The following is a 16,883-nucleotide window of genomic DNA, read 5'->3' as shown; positions in this document are numbered from 1 at the left end:
TTGAATCGTATGTAACTTTACAGAGTGTCACATACATTAATCATGTATTGTCATCATATGGCACATCCTTAACTTATTCCATTTCCATATTCTCTTTTTCAAGAATGAAACGTTGACTCACAATTGTAGGTCCAGTATTTATTTAGCAAATATCCGTTCACCGGCAGAATTCTACATCAAATATAAATATACGAACACTCGTTACAATTTAAAGTGCACCTACCTAGTATTCCACTGGCATACTTCGGCAATAATAACGATATCAGTTTCTAGCGGACGTGAGTACAGTAACATTTTAAATTAGGTTAGTTAGATTGCCAGTACTTATCTCCCAAGGCATGGTAACTGTACTCCAAAGTGCTGGTCGATTGCGTTACTTAGGATTCCAGTCTAGAATGTGGAGCAATTATAAAGCTAGACGGCTGTTAATATTGCAGTTTCATCGGATAAACTATTTCATTTCATACATTTTGAGAATTCACGTTTAATATTCAGTTGCTTCTCTGAATTGGGATTTATCTTAACATCAATTTTAGGGAATATCATTGATCCTTCAAAACTCGTCGACATTTGCTACATTTCCAGTTACGGCAGATGAAAAAAACATAAAATAAAATAAAGATGCGTAAGAAAGAAATAATGACTACATATGAAACTTAATAATATCGATAAAGTGTCATATTTCTAGGATGATCTCAAATGTGACACTAATAACGACCGAAATATAACGCGAGGGAATCCCATAAAAACCTTATAACAGAGAGCGCCATTCCCTACACCCAAAGCATATTGACCGAAGATCGTATATTAAACCGCACGCTGCGGTCAGTTTGACCCTTCTAATTTCGATTGGTGGATCATATTACCAGAGAGGTGTTGACACGCTCACTATGAGTGTCCCTAAATCAAACACATTAACTATAGCATTCTAATTAACCCGTCTCGTTGACAATCTAGAGATGTTTACTGTACATCTCATGTTGGAATCAGCACACACTTGACCTGATGCACTTGAAAATGTATTCAATCCCTTTCGCATTACCGTTTGGCCAAGTTCATTAACATTGCGTTGCATTAAACCTGATGCGACTAAAACAATAGCCGGATATGCGACAGTGGCAGGATACGTTACCGACTCATTCGCAACGTTGACGTCTGCTATTCCAATTCAAGGTTCATCGTTAATCAATCACATTCATACTTCTCATAGAGCATCAGACTTCAAAAGGGAAATACATTACGAAACGCATACAATAGTGCAGACAAAGTTCCGTCCGCTACGTTAAACATCGCGTGGATCGCTAATCCGAGCGTAACATTGCAAAACGCAGAACAAACTGCTTCGCTTTGTGCTGCACTAATGAGAGCCACGTGGCCGTCCCCCGCAATGCAGACTGCACAATAAAACAATGCCGCTACAGTTGTGCATTCTGGCTTTATTCCTGCAGGACTAACTGTCGCGTGACTGCGACTCGTTATGGGTGTACCGCAAGGCGCGCTCCTACAGCCATTTCTGTTTATTCTATTTAGAATGTGAGTGCCAGCGAATGTTACCAACATTGTGCCTGATATCACTTTTTGTTGCACAGTTGTCCCTTTGTGGGATTTTGTTCATGTGCAATGAACGACAGTCGCCTTATCTTCACTCAGAATTGAGTTTACTTCAAGTTTACTTAAGCTTTGAAATTCGTTTATCATTTCAAACACTCGCATCTTCTGCATATAAACGGAGATTCAGTTCATTCATAGACTCGTTCATTGACATGACGTTTACTATTAGTGCATCTCACCACAGAGGTTAAGTAACATGTATTTTTCCTATCTGCCCACAATTCTGTATTTCTTGTTACTTATAGTTTATATGTTTACATACAACGCGCAGGATCGGTCGTTGATTTACATTCTCGTTTACTCCAATTGGATTTACCCTTTCGAGTTTATGTTTTCTACGTCTTCTTATGCTGCATCGACAATTCCAGCACTTTTTGAAATCAGTTATTCAGATTTCGTTACTATTAAACACGTATTAGAATTCTCGTGGCAGTCACTCGTGACACTTTTGACACAAACACGGGAACTTTTGAATGGAGTGTTTGTTCGCGCGTTGTCGTCAAACAAAACAACATAAACATTGGATAGTCGGCGCGTCGCGGTACCGAACTTTGTGGGGTCCCTGTCGTGATCGGCTTCGAGGGCTATTAAGTCTATTGTTGTATGAGTTCACTAACACCGACATGTTTCTATGCCGATTGTCGGTGGACTCACCTAATTGTGCGAAGACCTTGGGCCTGACGTTCTCCTGCCAGGCGGCGGCGGCGGCAGCGACGAGTGCCGCCAGCAGGACACAGCGCAGCACGAGCATGGCACTAGTCACAAGTCGACATCACTTGGGAACACTCGCGGCGCGCGACTCGACACAGCACAGGCGGGCGGGGCGCGCGGCGGCCGGCGGCAGACTGACGGCCGGGGGCAGTCGGGGGGCGCGCCTGCGCGGCCGGCGCCCCGCGGTCTCGCATGCGTGGGGCTGCGGAGTGCGGACCTCGCACGTGACGCAGCCCTCCTCGCCCCCAGCGCACCCTCGACGGCTATCACCGACCCTGCGACGTCATAATCGCGTTAAAAAAGCGCCTGCATATCCTAATGAACCCCGGCACTAAACCTGCAATTAAACCCGACAGGGCGCCGCCAGTGGCTCGCAGCTTTTGTTTATAAGCGTTTTTAGCTGTATTAAAAATTCGTTAGGGGTATGTGGAGGGCGTGACAGTTCAGCGAATCGTAAGGTCGCAATTACAACTTTGATGGTTAACAACAGGGATGTAGGGTCGAATGCGTTGGATGGAAAGCTCCTATTACTTCCCCTTCCAAGAAAAAATCTCAACTCGTGCTTTTTCCACTAATTGAGGCACGTAAGAACATTCCTAATGATGGCCTTGACAACCTGTACTTAAATTCATTATTTGTCTTGTTAAACTCTTCGGAGTCGAATTCTCATCAAATGAAAGCCCTCCTGCTAAAGTTCCGATGACAATCATTTTGTATCCCGTTCTAAAAGTAAATAAAACTTTGTTGAATCCATCAAATCATATATTTTAATTACACGCATCGTAAAATTAATGAATTGTTACTAAACCGACTCAAATAACAAGTAAAACCAACGTTACAAAAACAACTTTAGTTACACAAGGTCCTAATATCCGTATCACATGAGAGCGGTGCAACTTTATCGAAATAAAAACTTTTTGTACAACAGTAGGGCTCCCTAGCGCATTCATTATTATTAATTGGACAAAGTTGTTCCCCAGTAATTTTATTCGTACAGTTTAGAACTCTGTCGAAGTAATATAAGTACGACGTTAGTGTACCAGCGAGATGCATTGTAGCGGGCCCGTGTGAAAATCAATAAAATAAACATTTATTGTGCGGGACTCGGGACTCCTGCGCCGGGGTCCGTACGCATTCATACGAACGTCCAACTTGTTGTTTACTTTAGCGTGGTCGGCTTCTAGTCCCGTTATTTTAGTACGTGTATCAAGAAATCTTGAATGAAAAAATATTCAAATTAGGAACTGAACTGGTCATTAAACTTTATTCATGTGTATGTTGAAACATTCATTGTGAAGTCGCGTGCGTTTACAAACCATAATCATATACAGTCAACAGCACTATCTAAATGTTCACAGCTATTCGTGCTATCTCCACAGTGTAAAACAAGCTCATAAGAATTAAACTGAGAATTCTCATTACCTCAGTACCGCAGCGCAGCCATAGAAATTTAATAAAATTGCTAAGACACTAACTTCCTAACTCCAACCTTAAACTGCATTAAAGTAAGACTTTTAAAATAAGGAAAGTTAGCAATTCCGGAGTTCTAGAGGAGTATTCGATACAGCTTGCACCGGATAGACACACGCTGGCCATCGTTTCTGTATAATAATCCAATTAGTATGGAATTTAAACCTTGCTCCGAAGCGTTGGGAAAAGATAATGTGATAACCGAAGGTTTGTAGCACCGTTTTGGCGTCTTTCGTTATCTTACTTATTCTCACCAGTGTTTATTGCTGTCACTGGTAGATCGAAACCATTATCCGTAAGGCGTTTGAATAGAGATGAAAGTGTTATTATAATTATGGGAAACAATCTCATCTTATTTATGTTTCTTTTAATTTTAACGTAGTTTTTAGTTTAATGCAACTCTTGAAGTTTCCTTATTTCCTGCATTTATACAATATCGTTAATTCTCACTAACGGTCTACCATATAAACAGAACCAATAACACTAAAACAAACTACAGAACGTTCGTCCGATAATCGATGCCGAAGCAGTACAAACCAATTCAATAGAGTTTTTATTTAAGCAGGTGCTGCAAGCTTTCAAACAACGGAATCATTCGAATTCTACATTCGCACAGATAGTCCGGAAATCAAAAAGGAATCAGCGAACTAACGAATCCCACCATCTGTTCAGAACTTTTACCGAAGAGCAAAGAATGTAGGAACGTACCTACAAAGTCTTTATATTAATTAAGGAAATAAATTGTAAATAATGAGTCGTTTCCCCTCATTGAGATGCGCTTGTTACAACGCACTCGTCGGAATGACGCGCCGTTTTATTGGCGTATAAACTGTTTCGACGAACTGTGGTATTCTGGTTTTGTTCGTGTCTTTGTAATTGTAACTTTAATTAAGTTTACAATGTTTTTTCCTGTGTCAGCAGCTGGGCAGTTTGTAAAAAAGGCTTGTTTATACCAAATTACAGAAATGCAAAACAAATTATAGAACAGCACGCAAAATATATTAATTTGTACTTAACGACATTTAAGAGCCGTGACAAAAATGCGTATCGTTTAGCAATTAAGACGTCACTTCTAAACAATGCAGTGTCCTGGCTACTGTCGCCTCTCCCTCGACAATCGTACGATATTCGGACCCAAATCTTAAGCCGAAGGGTCCTCCCTCCTTACCGACAGTTCCTGAACTTGCACATAATTCATTTTTTTATTGATGCCAAGCAATTAACTTATGCCATCTTTTTCGTCTTTATGAGTCAAAAGAGATGGCACGACATCACTTTAATTAAGAATTTAATAGGTCAGTTGACGTATTATTTTCTTAATTACGTTTTTGAAAGCATTGAATGAATGTTTGAAGATATCTTCTTTATTTTGACCGGAATGAGGAAGGACAAGTATTTCCGTTTCGTCGGCTTTTTAGGACCAAGTGGACTAAATGTGATGTTTGAATTTATACATACTGTGTGTGTGTGTGTGATGATGAGCATTCAAGCACAGATTAAAATAAATAGTTACCTACTACGTAAGTTCGAGTCAGACATATATCGTTCCTGAATTTCTCAGTAGCATTATGTTTACGTAACTATGCAAAGGGCACTTCGGAAAACGAAAATATTTACTAAATTAACCTTTATTTTCACAACAAACCATATCCACTATAATGAAAAAAAAAAACTGAAATATATTTGTCTCTTATCCGCGGTTCATGCTATCCGTCACAAAACAAAGCAAAGCTCTAAAAAGCTACAAAACGAACGCTCGTCGTTCACCTACATTGACCACTGTGCACTGTGACCCAATTCCCTCAATTGACTCTCACAACCCGCTCGAAACGATAACCAGCTGATACAGTTTATGTTTTTCTGCTACTGTCATATCTGAGCAGAAATTTGTATGTATTCAACGCATTTATTGGGAGGTTTCGAAATAGGGATGCTTCTTTGTTTGGTTTCTATGAGGTTACAAGCAATCTAAGTCTGTGAATGTGCTCGGTATAAATATTGCATTGAACGGAGTTGTAGTTGAAGATTCGACTTGGTTTGGCATGTAGCGAGTCTAGGAATTAGAACCTAAAGAAATGGTTTTTGAAAATCGATGATTTAGATTTTGATTGAAATTGTTGACATTAGTTAGTAGTTTTATTCCTCAAATAAACTTTTTGAGCCGCGAGAATGTTACAAATTCTAAAATAATAAACAAACAAATGTTAAGTAGATACATATATATACATACATACTTAAGATCTAAGTTGTCGTTGTGGTCGCCACTAAGTACAAACGTGCCTGCCCAAATATACCTATCTGATGGCGACACAAAGCTCCAGATACAACTTTAAGTACAATTCCTATCTGTTGCGCGGTACGAGGAAACATTATTAACTTTAGAGCGTACTAACACAAGATATAAAATAGCACGAGCTAACTTCAACAAAAGTTTTTTTGAGAGAATCCGCCACTTCAAAAATGTTTGTTTTAAGTCCAGAATAAATCCCGGTGTAGACACAAAAATTCTATTCACCAGGAATAATACAAAGAGTTAGTGTGACAGGACAAAGGCTCGGTCGTTTACGTACCATCGTGTTACGTCAGTCCTCTTGATTTGTGGCAAAGCAAACATCTAGGGCTCATTCTTCGCGCAAAAATACGGGGATCCTTGACATATTTCCGCTGGCGTCCGAATGAATTGTTGATGAATATCTATACCGCCTCCAGTCCCGAGCGACAAGTTCTCTTTTTTAAACAGAACCACCAATTTTGATTGCAGATTGGAGTCCCTTTTGTTCATTTTGGGTCAAAGAAAAACATTTTCGGATTTTCTTACAGGTCCACGGTCAACAGTTTGTTGTGATGAATGGGTGATCGATAAAACCGTTCAAGTTGCTCTGATAAGCTTAAAAGGGTCATTTCTACGCTCCAGAGTAATGGGGATCCTCGGACTCATCCGTCATCTTTGTGGAAATAACAAAAGGCTATGTGAATCTTATAGTGAGAGCCTTCGCAATGCTAAAGTTTTAGGCACACAGTTTAGTCGTAATCTAGTAACGTTAGTTTGCTGGCTTTATTTTTTTTGTTTAGTTGTAATCGACTTGACATTGGAGTCTTACCAAATAAGTTTACGATACAAATAACAAAACTCGCTCACTAAAGTCTATTTTTATGATTTTGCGTACATTTAAAAAAACCATGTGCAATTTACGATGGATGCACGCGACCATAAAAACACACATTTACGAGTACAACAGACCAAACACAAATATGCGTTCAGCTCTGGTGGTGAATGAAGAACTTTTGATCTCGGATTAATTCCGTTCGACACTCATATTGATGTTCAACGCGTTCCTTTTTCAAAATGTCGCTGGTGTATTTTGTTTTTACATTTTTTTTTATGTTGTCGTTTTATCTACATATTTGTTTCTTTATGGAAGGCTAGATTTTTAATGCCTGTTTAATTGCGTTGATAGTTTATCGGAAAATAAATGTTATCAAAATAAACTTATCGGTAGTTTTTATTTGAAACCTTGATTAGGTAACCTATAGTAGTTTGTATGTTGAAAAATAAACTTGAAACAGTAAGTTCTGAATATACCACATAATAAAATAAATGGCTAGACATAAAAAGATTAAAACCAAGCCGTCTTACCACAAAAACTTTTAAACGTCAGTTTATGCCTTGTCTAAAAAAATGTCAAATTATGACGTTGACATATGGTTCATTTTGCAGCCAAAATTTTATTAGACAAGTGTAAAACAGGGTTTAAAGTTTTTGTAGTAAGGCCCAAGATGTTTAAAATGAAAAATGGTTTCATAGAATCAGGTTTACAGACTGAAAATAAATTCAATTTTCTGTTTGACTGTTACAAAAAGCGTATTAAAAACTTCTTGGCAGCCCTAAGTTTTGCAAGTCGAAAATTAAATAAAACTCCCTCGCCTACACTTATAGAAAGAGTTCAGGGTATCTACGTTCTAGGTATAATTTTATTTTAATCGTATAAACAAAATAAAGTTGTAAATACAGTACATTGACCTTTTGTTTTCTATAATAAACATGCGAGGAAGATTTAATTAAACAATACAAGTATGATGTAATAAATGCATCCATAGACGAATATGGTTAATAGCTCACATTTATTCTATTTTTTTTCGTTGATAATAATCACGTGTTTTTCTTCACATTCCTTCTTAAATATTCCAAAAAGTACCCAATGACGTGTAATTGAAAACACAATTACATAACACTAGTTCAACAATCAGAATCATTTGAAAAGCTTCGTTGGCTTCCGCTAAACCATGTAGAATAGTGTCGTAATAGACTGGACAGAGACACGACGCGAAAAAGAACGCGAGATGCACCCAATCAATCTACATTTACAATCATATGAGTATCGATCGGGGTGTAGGGGAGGCGAATGGTCTTGATCCTTGGTGATTTCGAAATATATAAGGGAAAAAATATAAAGAGTTATTGCTGAAAAACAAAAAAATATGCATTTTCAGTGAATATTTAGAAAAAAAAATACTAAACATAGTTGTTGTAACTACTAAAGAAAAATAAAAATTATGATTAAGTGATAAGATTTTTTAAATATTGGGTGTTACTGGACAGCTTACCTACAGAGTATTGCTAAGAGCGACGGCTAATGTTATGTGAAAATCCTATTTAAGTACAAAATAAATTGAACTGCTGACAGTTTGAAAATTTTACGTACATTATTATAACACGTTTTGCGTGACCAAAACTATAAATTATTCATTGAATAAAAACGATCTAGGATGCAAGTTATATTTTTGGCTTCGTAGTAGATTACAATATATTTTTTTTTTAGATACATACATAACATATTTTATTTACATAGATATTTACAATACATATTTACAATAAACATCAAAAACTATCCTAGTAAAACAAACAACTACAAAGCGTCAAAAAATTCGTCCCCATCGCTGTCAACTGGGAGCGTGCCCAAGAGGCTGGCAGCATTACCTCGTTGGATCGCCATGCTGATTCTTTGTCCGAGGTAATAGCCAGCCTTCTGGTCACGAGAAGCGTCAACCAGCCGCCTAGACAGATCTTTAAATAGAATGTGGGCATTCGGACCCCACGACCTGAGGGTTTCATCAGGATTACAATTTTTAGTTTCCGATTTTTACATTACACTAACTAACCGAGAAGACTGTACAGGAATTACAGGAATTAAAGGAAAGTCGCTGGTGAAACATTAAAATAACTATGTAATACCTAAAAACACGAACAAAGGTTATGACAGAGATGACAGAATGACATTAATGAAAAAACTTAAAAACTAACAGCTAATTATCGGAACGCGTAACCTTGCTATTAACAAGAGTGCAGGCGCTGCGCTCAAACATGCCCCCGGACGTTGAAAGATGCTGATGCACTTTCAACCAGATGCAGGCTCAACGGGCAGTGGGCAGATTCTATTGAAGGCTCTTCGTACTACTCCAGCAGATGTTTTGATGTCCGCAACTCTAACAATACCATCAGACCCTGGATGAATGGCGATGACTCTTCCCAATCTCCATTTAAGAGGAGGTAAATTGTCCTCCTTGATGACAACTAAGGTACCCAGACCGAGTGAATCTTTGCAGCTACGCCACTTCGTCCTTTGTTGCAACTCAGACACATACTCCTTGCTCCAACGTGACCAAAAATGCTGCCGTAGCTGCTCAATACGTTGGAAGCGCTTCAAAGAAGACGTGGAGTAGTCTTGAAGATCTTGCTGTGGAAGTGAAGTGAGAGGCCGGCCGATTAGAAAGTGCCCTGGGGTCAGTGGGGTGCAATCTGCTGGATCGGATGATAGCGGTGTCAGTGGACGTGAATTTAAAATCGCCTCAATCTGAACTAACGTGGTGCTAAGTTCTTCAAAAGTTAGGTGACAATTTCCCAACACTCGCCTAAGGTGAAATTTGGTTGACTTAACACCCGCTTCCCAAAGTCCGCCGAAATGAGGTGTATACGCGGGAATAAAATGAAATTTGATCCCGTTATTAACTAGTTGTTCGCCCAAGGAATCACAATTAGCTTTAAGAAACTTCGAAAGTTCGTTACATGCACCGACGAAAGTAGTACCATTATCGGAGTACATATCATTGGGTTTCCCCCTCCGCGAGATGAAACGAAATAATGCCAGTAAATACTTGTCACTGGTTAAGTCACTCACCAGCTCCAAGTGAATAGCCTTGGTGGTAAAGCACACAAAGATAGCTATATACACTTTTACTAGCCTACATCCACGACCTTGTTTACTAGCAGCCATAATGGGACCAGCATAGTCCACACCAGTGCACTCGAATGGATAGCCACCTGGAAGGATACGCTGCTGCGGCAAATTGCCCATTAAAGGTGTGAGAGTTTTACCCGATAAACGTGAACAACGCAAGCACTTACGATAACATCTTTTTGCTAAGCTTCGACCGCCAATAGGCCAGTAAGAATCCCTTATGGAAGCCAGCAATAACTGTGGGCCTGCATGCATCAACTTAATATGTTCATAATCAAATAATAACTTCGTGAATTTATGAGTGGACTGTAAAATTATAGGGTGCCTTTTATTAAATGGAAATGTTGAATTTCCTAAGCGTCCTCCAACACGCATTATGTTACTTTTATCTAAAAATACGTTGAATTTAATGAGGGAGCTTTTAGATGGCAACTTTTGTTTATTAACTAGTAATCGGTACTCAGGAAAGGATTCTATTTGACAAGTAATTACAATAACATTTAATGCATCTTGCAACTCTTCGTGTGATAGAAATTTAGATGGTGACTTAATTTTTCTACATAATCTAATAAATCTTAGAACGTACGCTACACTACGAATAAGCCTTAAGTAATTAGAAAACCGATTAAAATCTATAAAATTAGGCACGTTAATATTAGCGTTAGCACTTAATGAAACATGAGTTCGAGTTTCAGGCAGCTGATCTATCTCTAATGATTGGGGCTGAGAAGGCCAATAAGATTGCGGAAGCTTCAGAAAACTGGGACCAGCCCACCACAAGTCCGACGATTGCAGAACACTAATGTCCATGCCACGAGATAGTAGGTCTGCAGGGTTCTTGTCGGTTGGGATGTGTTTCCAAGTACAATGCCCCGCCTTTTCTAAGACTTCAGCAACACGATTCCGTACGAACGGCTGCAGCTTAGAAGGCAACATTTTCAACCACCCCAACACAACGGTGGAGTCAGTCCAGCAATAGACGTGAGTGAAGTTTACTCGCAGTGAACTCACGACTTTTTCACACAATCGAGCTCCAATTACCGCACCACATAATTCCAATCTTGGAATAGTGGTTGGCTTAATCGGCGCCACTCGACTTTTAGCGACTAACAGACGAACCATGCATTCACCTTCATCATTAGCACTACGTACATATGCGCATGCGCCATATGCACGTTCAGATGCGTCTGTAAAGACATGAAGTTCAATAACATAGTTAGAACGACAAACAACAAGACGTGGAACACGGAATTTATTTAACATTGGTAATGTCTTTACCAAGGTGTTCCAACTGGATTGTAATGCAGGAGTTAACGGCTCATCCCATGACAGTTTATCTGACCACATTCGCTGCAAGAATATTTTCATGGTGACTACGCATGGAGATAAAAGTCCTAAAGGGTCAAAAATACGTGCAATGACAGAAAGTACGTCACGCTTAGTAACCGAATCCTTAAAAGGTAGTGGGGAACTTGAAAATCCTAACTCATCTGAGGCATCAAACCAGTTGAGTCCTAATAATGTATTAGGTTCACTAGCTCCTACATCTAAATTTAATGACGGCTGGGAATCCCCGTGAACTAATTCAGGTACGTTGGACCTCCACTTTCTGAGTGGCATGCGAGCTGAAGCGAGGGCGTTGGTGACCTCTGTGCGAATGAACTTGAGCTCATCGACGTCATCAGCTCCAGTCAAAAGATCATCAACGTACATATCATGGATGATGACGTCAGCTATCTTATCTCTGTTTTCTGAACATGATTTACCTGCAGAACTCAAAGTCGGTTTATTGGCATCGTTTCGATAGTCTATACCAACCTGTTTTAAACAACGCGTGGCGAGAAACGGCGCACTAGCTGTACCATACGTTACGGTATTAAGCTTGAAGACCTTAACAGGATTAGAGACATTATCACGCCAGAGAATCTGTTGCAGGTGCCTATCCGATGGGTGGACGAATATACATCTATACATCTTCTCGACGTCGGCCGATAAGACAAATTGATGTTGCCGAAACCGAAGAAGTATAGACAAGAGATCGTCCTGCACCGTAGGACCTACCATCTGCACATCATTAAAAGAAACTCCTAAAGAAGTAACACAACTTGCATTAAAAACTACGCGAAGCTTGGTAGTAGTGCTGCTTTCACGGAGTACCCCATGGTGTGGTATAAAATATCCATTGGGACTGTCACAATGCATAATTTCAGTCATATGTCCTAGTGTCTCATACTCAGACATGAAGTCGCAGTATAGCTTACTGAAATCAGGCTTGGACTTCAGTCTACGTTCCAAACTGAACAGACATTTAGAAGCCCTTTGGTAAGATTCACCTAAAACAGAAGGACTTTGCTTCAACGGAATACGAACACAAAAGTGACCGCTGTCTAAACGTGTCGTATTTTTAATAAAATGCTCTTCACATAATTTTTCCTCTGGTAAAAAATTAGAAGATTGAGAGTTTACTTCTTCCAGATTCCAAAACTTTACTAAATCCGTCTGAATGTTATTAAAACTATCAACGCTAGAGGAATCGGATTGAGTAAAATTGCAAACAACATCAGCTGATTTACCGTTATTATAGGTAACAGGGCCAGAAATTATCCAGCCTAACGCTGTCTGACATAATACTGGCTTACCTACACCAAGCCTTATTGTCTGCGAACCAACCAAGTCCCAGAAGAGATCAGCACCTATTAATAAATCTACCTCTGAAGGTTTATAAAAGGTGGGGTCGGCCAGACAAATATCATCTGGAATGTTTAAATCAGAAATGTCGATTTCACGACACGGCACTACACCCGTTAAAGATGGCAAAACGAAACAATAAAGGCTAGAACTATAACTATTGTCTAACGACGTCATTTTAATATGACACATTTTGCCTACGCGTGAACTCACATTATTTATGCCGCGGACTGATCCATTTACTTGGCGTGTATCTAAGTTAAGCCGTCTACATAAATGTTCTGTCATGAAACATGAAGTACTACCACTATCAAGCAGGGCTCGCACTACGTGCTGACGATCATATTGATCACATAACTTGATGAGAGCGGTAGACAATAAAACTCCGCCAGCGTGTTGCTTACGCTCGCCACAAGATGAACCAACGACGTCCGCGGCCAAAGTTAAATTATTAGCAGTCGCATCATTAGTGCGAGCCATGGCGTCAGTGGGCGATGACGTTGATACGGGATGGGACGAGCTACTGTGTACTATGTTGTTATCGCGAGCCGTAGAAGCACCTTTGTCCTCTGAATGTATCAATGTATTATGTCGGCGCTTACAGATCTTACATCCCGGCTTCCTGCACCGGTTAGCAAAGTGACCTGCGTGAAAACAATTATAGCACACCTTATAGTTAGGTATTACTTTGAGACGGGCGTCTATACTGAGTGCAAGAAACTGTGAGCAGCTAGATAACACGTGATCACCTTTACAGTGCGGACATAATTTATTAAAATCAGTGCTGGAACTATGAGAATCCTGTGACACGACCATACTCGTAGATTTAATCTTATTAGATTGGGAACTGGGTTTACTCTGAGTGGAATGATTACTGTTGTGGCCCTTTAAATCTAAAGTTTCTAACAACACAGCACGATCACGAAGAAACTGCATGAATGCATCAAATGTTACAATAGTTTCCATGTTCATACGACCTTTGTGCTGCTCCCACTCACGATACGTTACATTATCTAACTTACGAGTGACTAAGTATATTAATAAAGTGTCCCAATACTTCACAGGCTCACCTAAAGATCCTAATGCACGCAGATTTTTATTAAGTAGGTCAATCAATCCTTTTAACGCAACTGAAGACTCCTTAGAGATGGCATTAATATTAAATAGGGATGACACGTGATTATGCACCAATAAACGTTTGTTATCATACCGCTCACAAACTAGCTTCCATGCTATGTCATAATTGCTTGCGGAAAACTCAATAGCATGGATCACAATAGCAGCAGATCCCTCCAGCGACGCTCGCAAATAGTGGAATTTATTAACATTATCAATATCATCATTACAGTGAATTAGGCTAGTAAAAGTGTCACGAAACTCTAACCAATTACTATAACACCCATCGAACTTTGGTAGCTGTATTGTGGGCAACTTGACAGGTTTACGTTGACTAATACGTGTGCATTTATCACTACTTACCGACTCCTTATCGTCATTAGCGTACTTACACAGCAATTCCTGCGATCTAGATAGTGCTTTGTAATATAACGACTCAAACTCAGAACGCTCCGAAAATTGTTCTTTGACGTCTTCAACTATGCATTCTAGTCGCAACTGAACCTCATCGTACTGCTCAAACAAACTTTCGATTTTTCCCATACGCAATTGTAACTCCTTTACCTCACAACTAGTTAACTGCTTATCACATGATGCGTCAAGGTAATTGATAAAGGCAGTCAAGCGACCCTTAAAGCTTCCACGTTTCTTTTTGAGTTCTTTTTCTTCGGACATGTTGGGAACCGAGTGCAGTCGACCTGTAATCCTTAATTACATAATATACTACCTGATTGAGTGTTGGGTGATATTAATTTTAATTATTCATAGCACTGTAATGAACTTAAAGTCTTTTATCCACGTTACCACACTTAACCGGCTTATCACTTCCTTGGTAAAATCCAAAAGAATCCGCAATTTCCTGGTAATCCTGTTTTTCCTTTATCCAAATATATATCCGGTTCGGTTAGGGACCACAAAATGTACAGGAATTACAGGAATTAAAGGAAAGTCGCTGGTGAAACATTAAAATAACTATGTAATACCTAAAAACACGAACAAAGGTTATGACAGAGATGACAGAATGACATTAATGAAAAAACTTAAAAACTAACAGCTAATTATCGGAACGCGTAACCTTGCTATTAACAAGAGTGCAGGCGCTGCGCTCAAACAAAGACCAAGACCAAGAAGTAAAACAATTAAGAAGAAGTAATCCAAGCCTATATAATAAAGACATTATGATCAAGACCTCTGAGTCGGTGTATACCGTTCGTCAATCGAATCGTTGCTCTGACGAATAGTTTAGAAAAGACTTCATTTGATGTATGCAGAGGGTAACTCCAATATCGGATAGAACGAAAACGAATTCGTCCCGAGCCACCCCTCTATTCATATAAATAAATTTATTGACATTTTTATCTAGTTATTTTATAAATAATGTAATTCAATAAATTCCCGTTACGAAAATGATTTGATTCATTTTGAAGCGTACCACTGATAGCACTTTTAAATTGATAGTGCCAATAAATAAACATATTTGAATGTGGACTATTTTATATATTTTTTTATTTATATGTATAGTTGGGCGTTTTTCCTATTATGGATTATATTGGAAATATTTTTCCCGTAACCTACAGCCCCGTAGAGTCAAATGTTTTAAACATAAAAATAGTTGCAATATTTCTGTAATTTTAACAAATATTAAAAAAAAGCCACGTTGAATTAAACTGTATCTGTCTGTCAAAATAGACGGAAATCGTTCTGAATTTTCCTAGAAATGGTATTTACAGTACACATCATTTTCCTTGTTACCCTTGAATTGACATAAAGGAATGGTGTGAAAACGCTAATGCTTAATATTCTTACACATTAACTCTGAGGACATAAGTTTTCCTCCACGTGAAGTATACACGAGTTATTCTAAGCATATTAATTTTATTCACGGATTACTACAGACATCTCATTACTGATGTTTCCATATAGAGTAAATACGCCAAATGTCGGCCTCCCCCCAAACTTCGGCCGTCTGTACATTTTCAGCTTGCATTCATTCAAAAGGTAATTAAGTGTTAGTTTTGCTCCTCGAATTGCAACCTTGGTTTATACTCTATACGTACAAATCGTTACTATCCGATTCTGTCACTTACTCTTCTCATACTGAGCGTCAGTAGCGATTGCGCCGTTGAAACATCAAATTCGCACGTAAAGTAGCTTACTCGAAGTGAATACTCACATTTTGGGGATTGATATTAGAACGATAAAACATTTATTTATTTTTGTTTTAAGCTTGATTGTCACTAATGGGTTATTTTTACTATATTTTAAGATAGTTTTTTCAGCGTTTTGCGTATATTTTTCAAGGAAAAATAGGAGGCCGCCATTAGGACAACAGTTTTGACTTAAAACCGGAGTCTCGGCCGTGGCCGACTTAAAGCAAATGCAGTCTATTTTATAAATTCCTATTGTACTAATTCCGTTGGCTTAACAAGAGAATTTGCAAAGCTTATAGGCAAATAGATCTATTTTACGTTTAATAGCCAAATAACGGCCGGGGTGATATTAGTTGAATCTCGAGAAATAAGGTACAAGAAATAGGGGCCGACATTAGAATCGTAAATAATCGTAATGTCGACCAGCCTCGAACTCAAGCGCCACTATACAGGCTGATGAAAAAATACTTTTATATTTTTTCATTTTCTCAAAATGAAATAATTTATTTATTATAATTCATTATATCGTATAGGAGTTAAGTTTAAATGTAGGAGTTGACAGTATTGTAGGCATGTTTATGGTAGCTTTATAGTTTGATACTTGCTATCTATTAAACCGTTCTTATTAGCTTAAAAAATATAAATGGTTGGTCGTGAATACGACTTTTTTTGTTTAGGGGAAACAAAAAAAATATTTTACTATAAATTAAACAAATACAATTACAAATGTATACTTAGTATTATATTATAATTCTGCTAAAATAAATCATGTTAATAATATTTGTCACTGCCTTAATTTAAAACAGCCTATACCTGGCCGACATTTGGAAAAAACGCAACCGACCTTGGGCCGTGAATGGCCGACTTTAGGGTTTTTCTGTTCTCGACGCATCTAAGCCTT

At 38.6% G+C, this 16,883-nt stretch overlaps 1 protein-coding gene across 4 annotated transcripts in view; it reads right to left on the bottom strand.

The window, feature by feature from the left end:
* Positions 1–2,447, bottom strand: part of LOC124638035 (semaphorin-1A) — a 317,825-nt gene extending 315,378 nt beyond the window's left edge. For 3 of the 4 annotated variants that reach the window (XM_047174824.1, XM_047174826.1, XM_047174825.1), the window contains exon 1: positions 2,266–2,437. In XM_047174824.1, the coding sequence (XP_047030780.1) occupies positions 2,266–2,362 (97 nt within the window). In that variant the 5' untranslated portion in view covers positions 2,363–2,437. Of the gene's footprint in view, positions 1–2,265 lie in introns of all 4 variants that reach the window. The other variant, XM_047174823.1, reaches the window with a different exon arrangement.
* Positions 2,448–16,883: the final 14,436 nt, after the last annotated feature.

Source organism: Helicoverpa zea, chromosome 17, assembly GCF_022581195.2.
Source record: "Helicoverpa zea isolate HzStark_Cry1AcR chromosome 17, ilHelZeax1.1, whole genome shotgun sequence".
Taxonomy (NCBI): Eukaryota; Metazoa; Arthropoda; class Insecta; order Lepidoptera; family Noctuidae; genus Helicoverpa; species Helicoverpa zea.
This window is presented reverse-complemented; position numbering and strand designations above follow the sequence as displayed.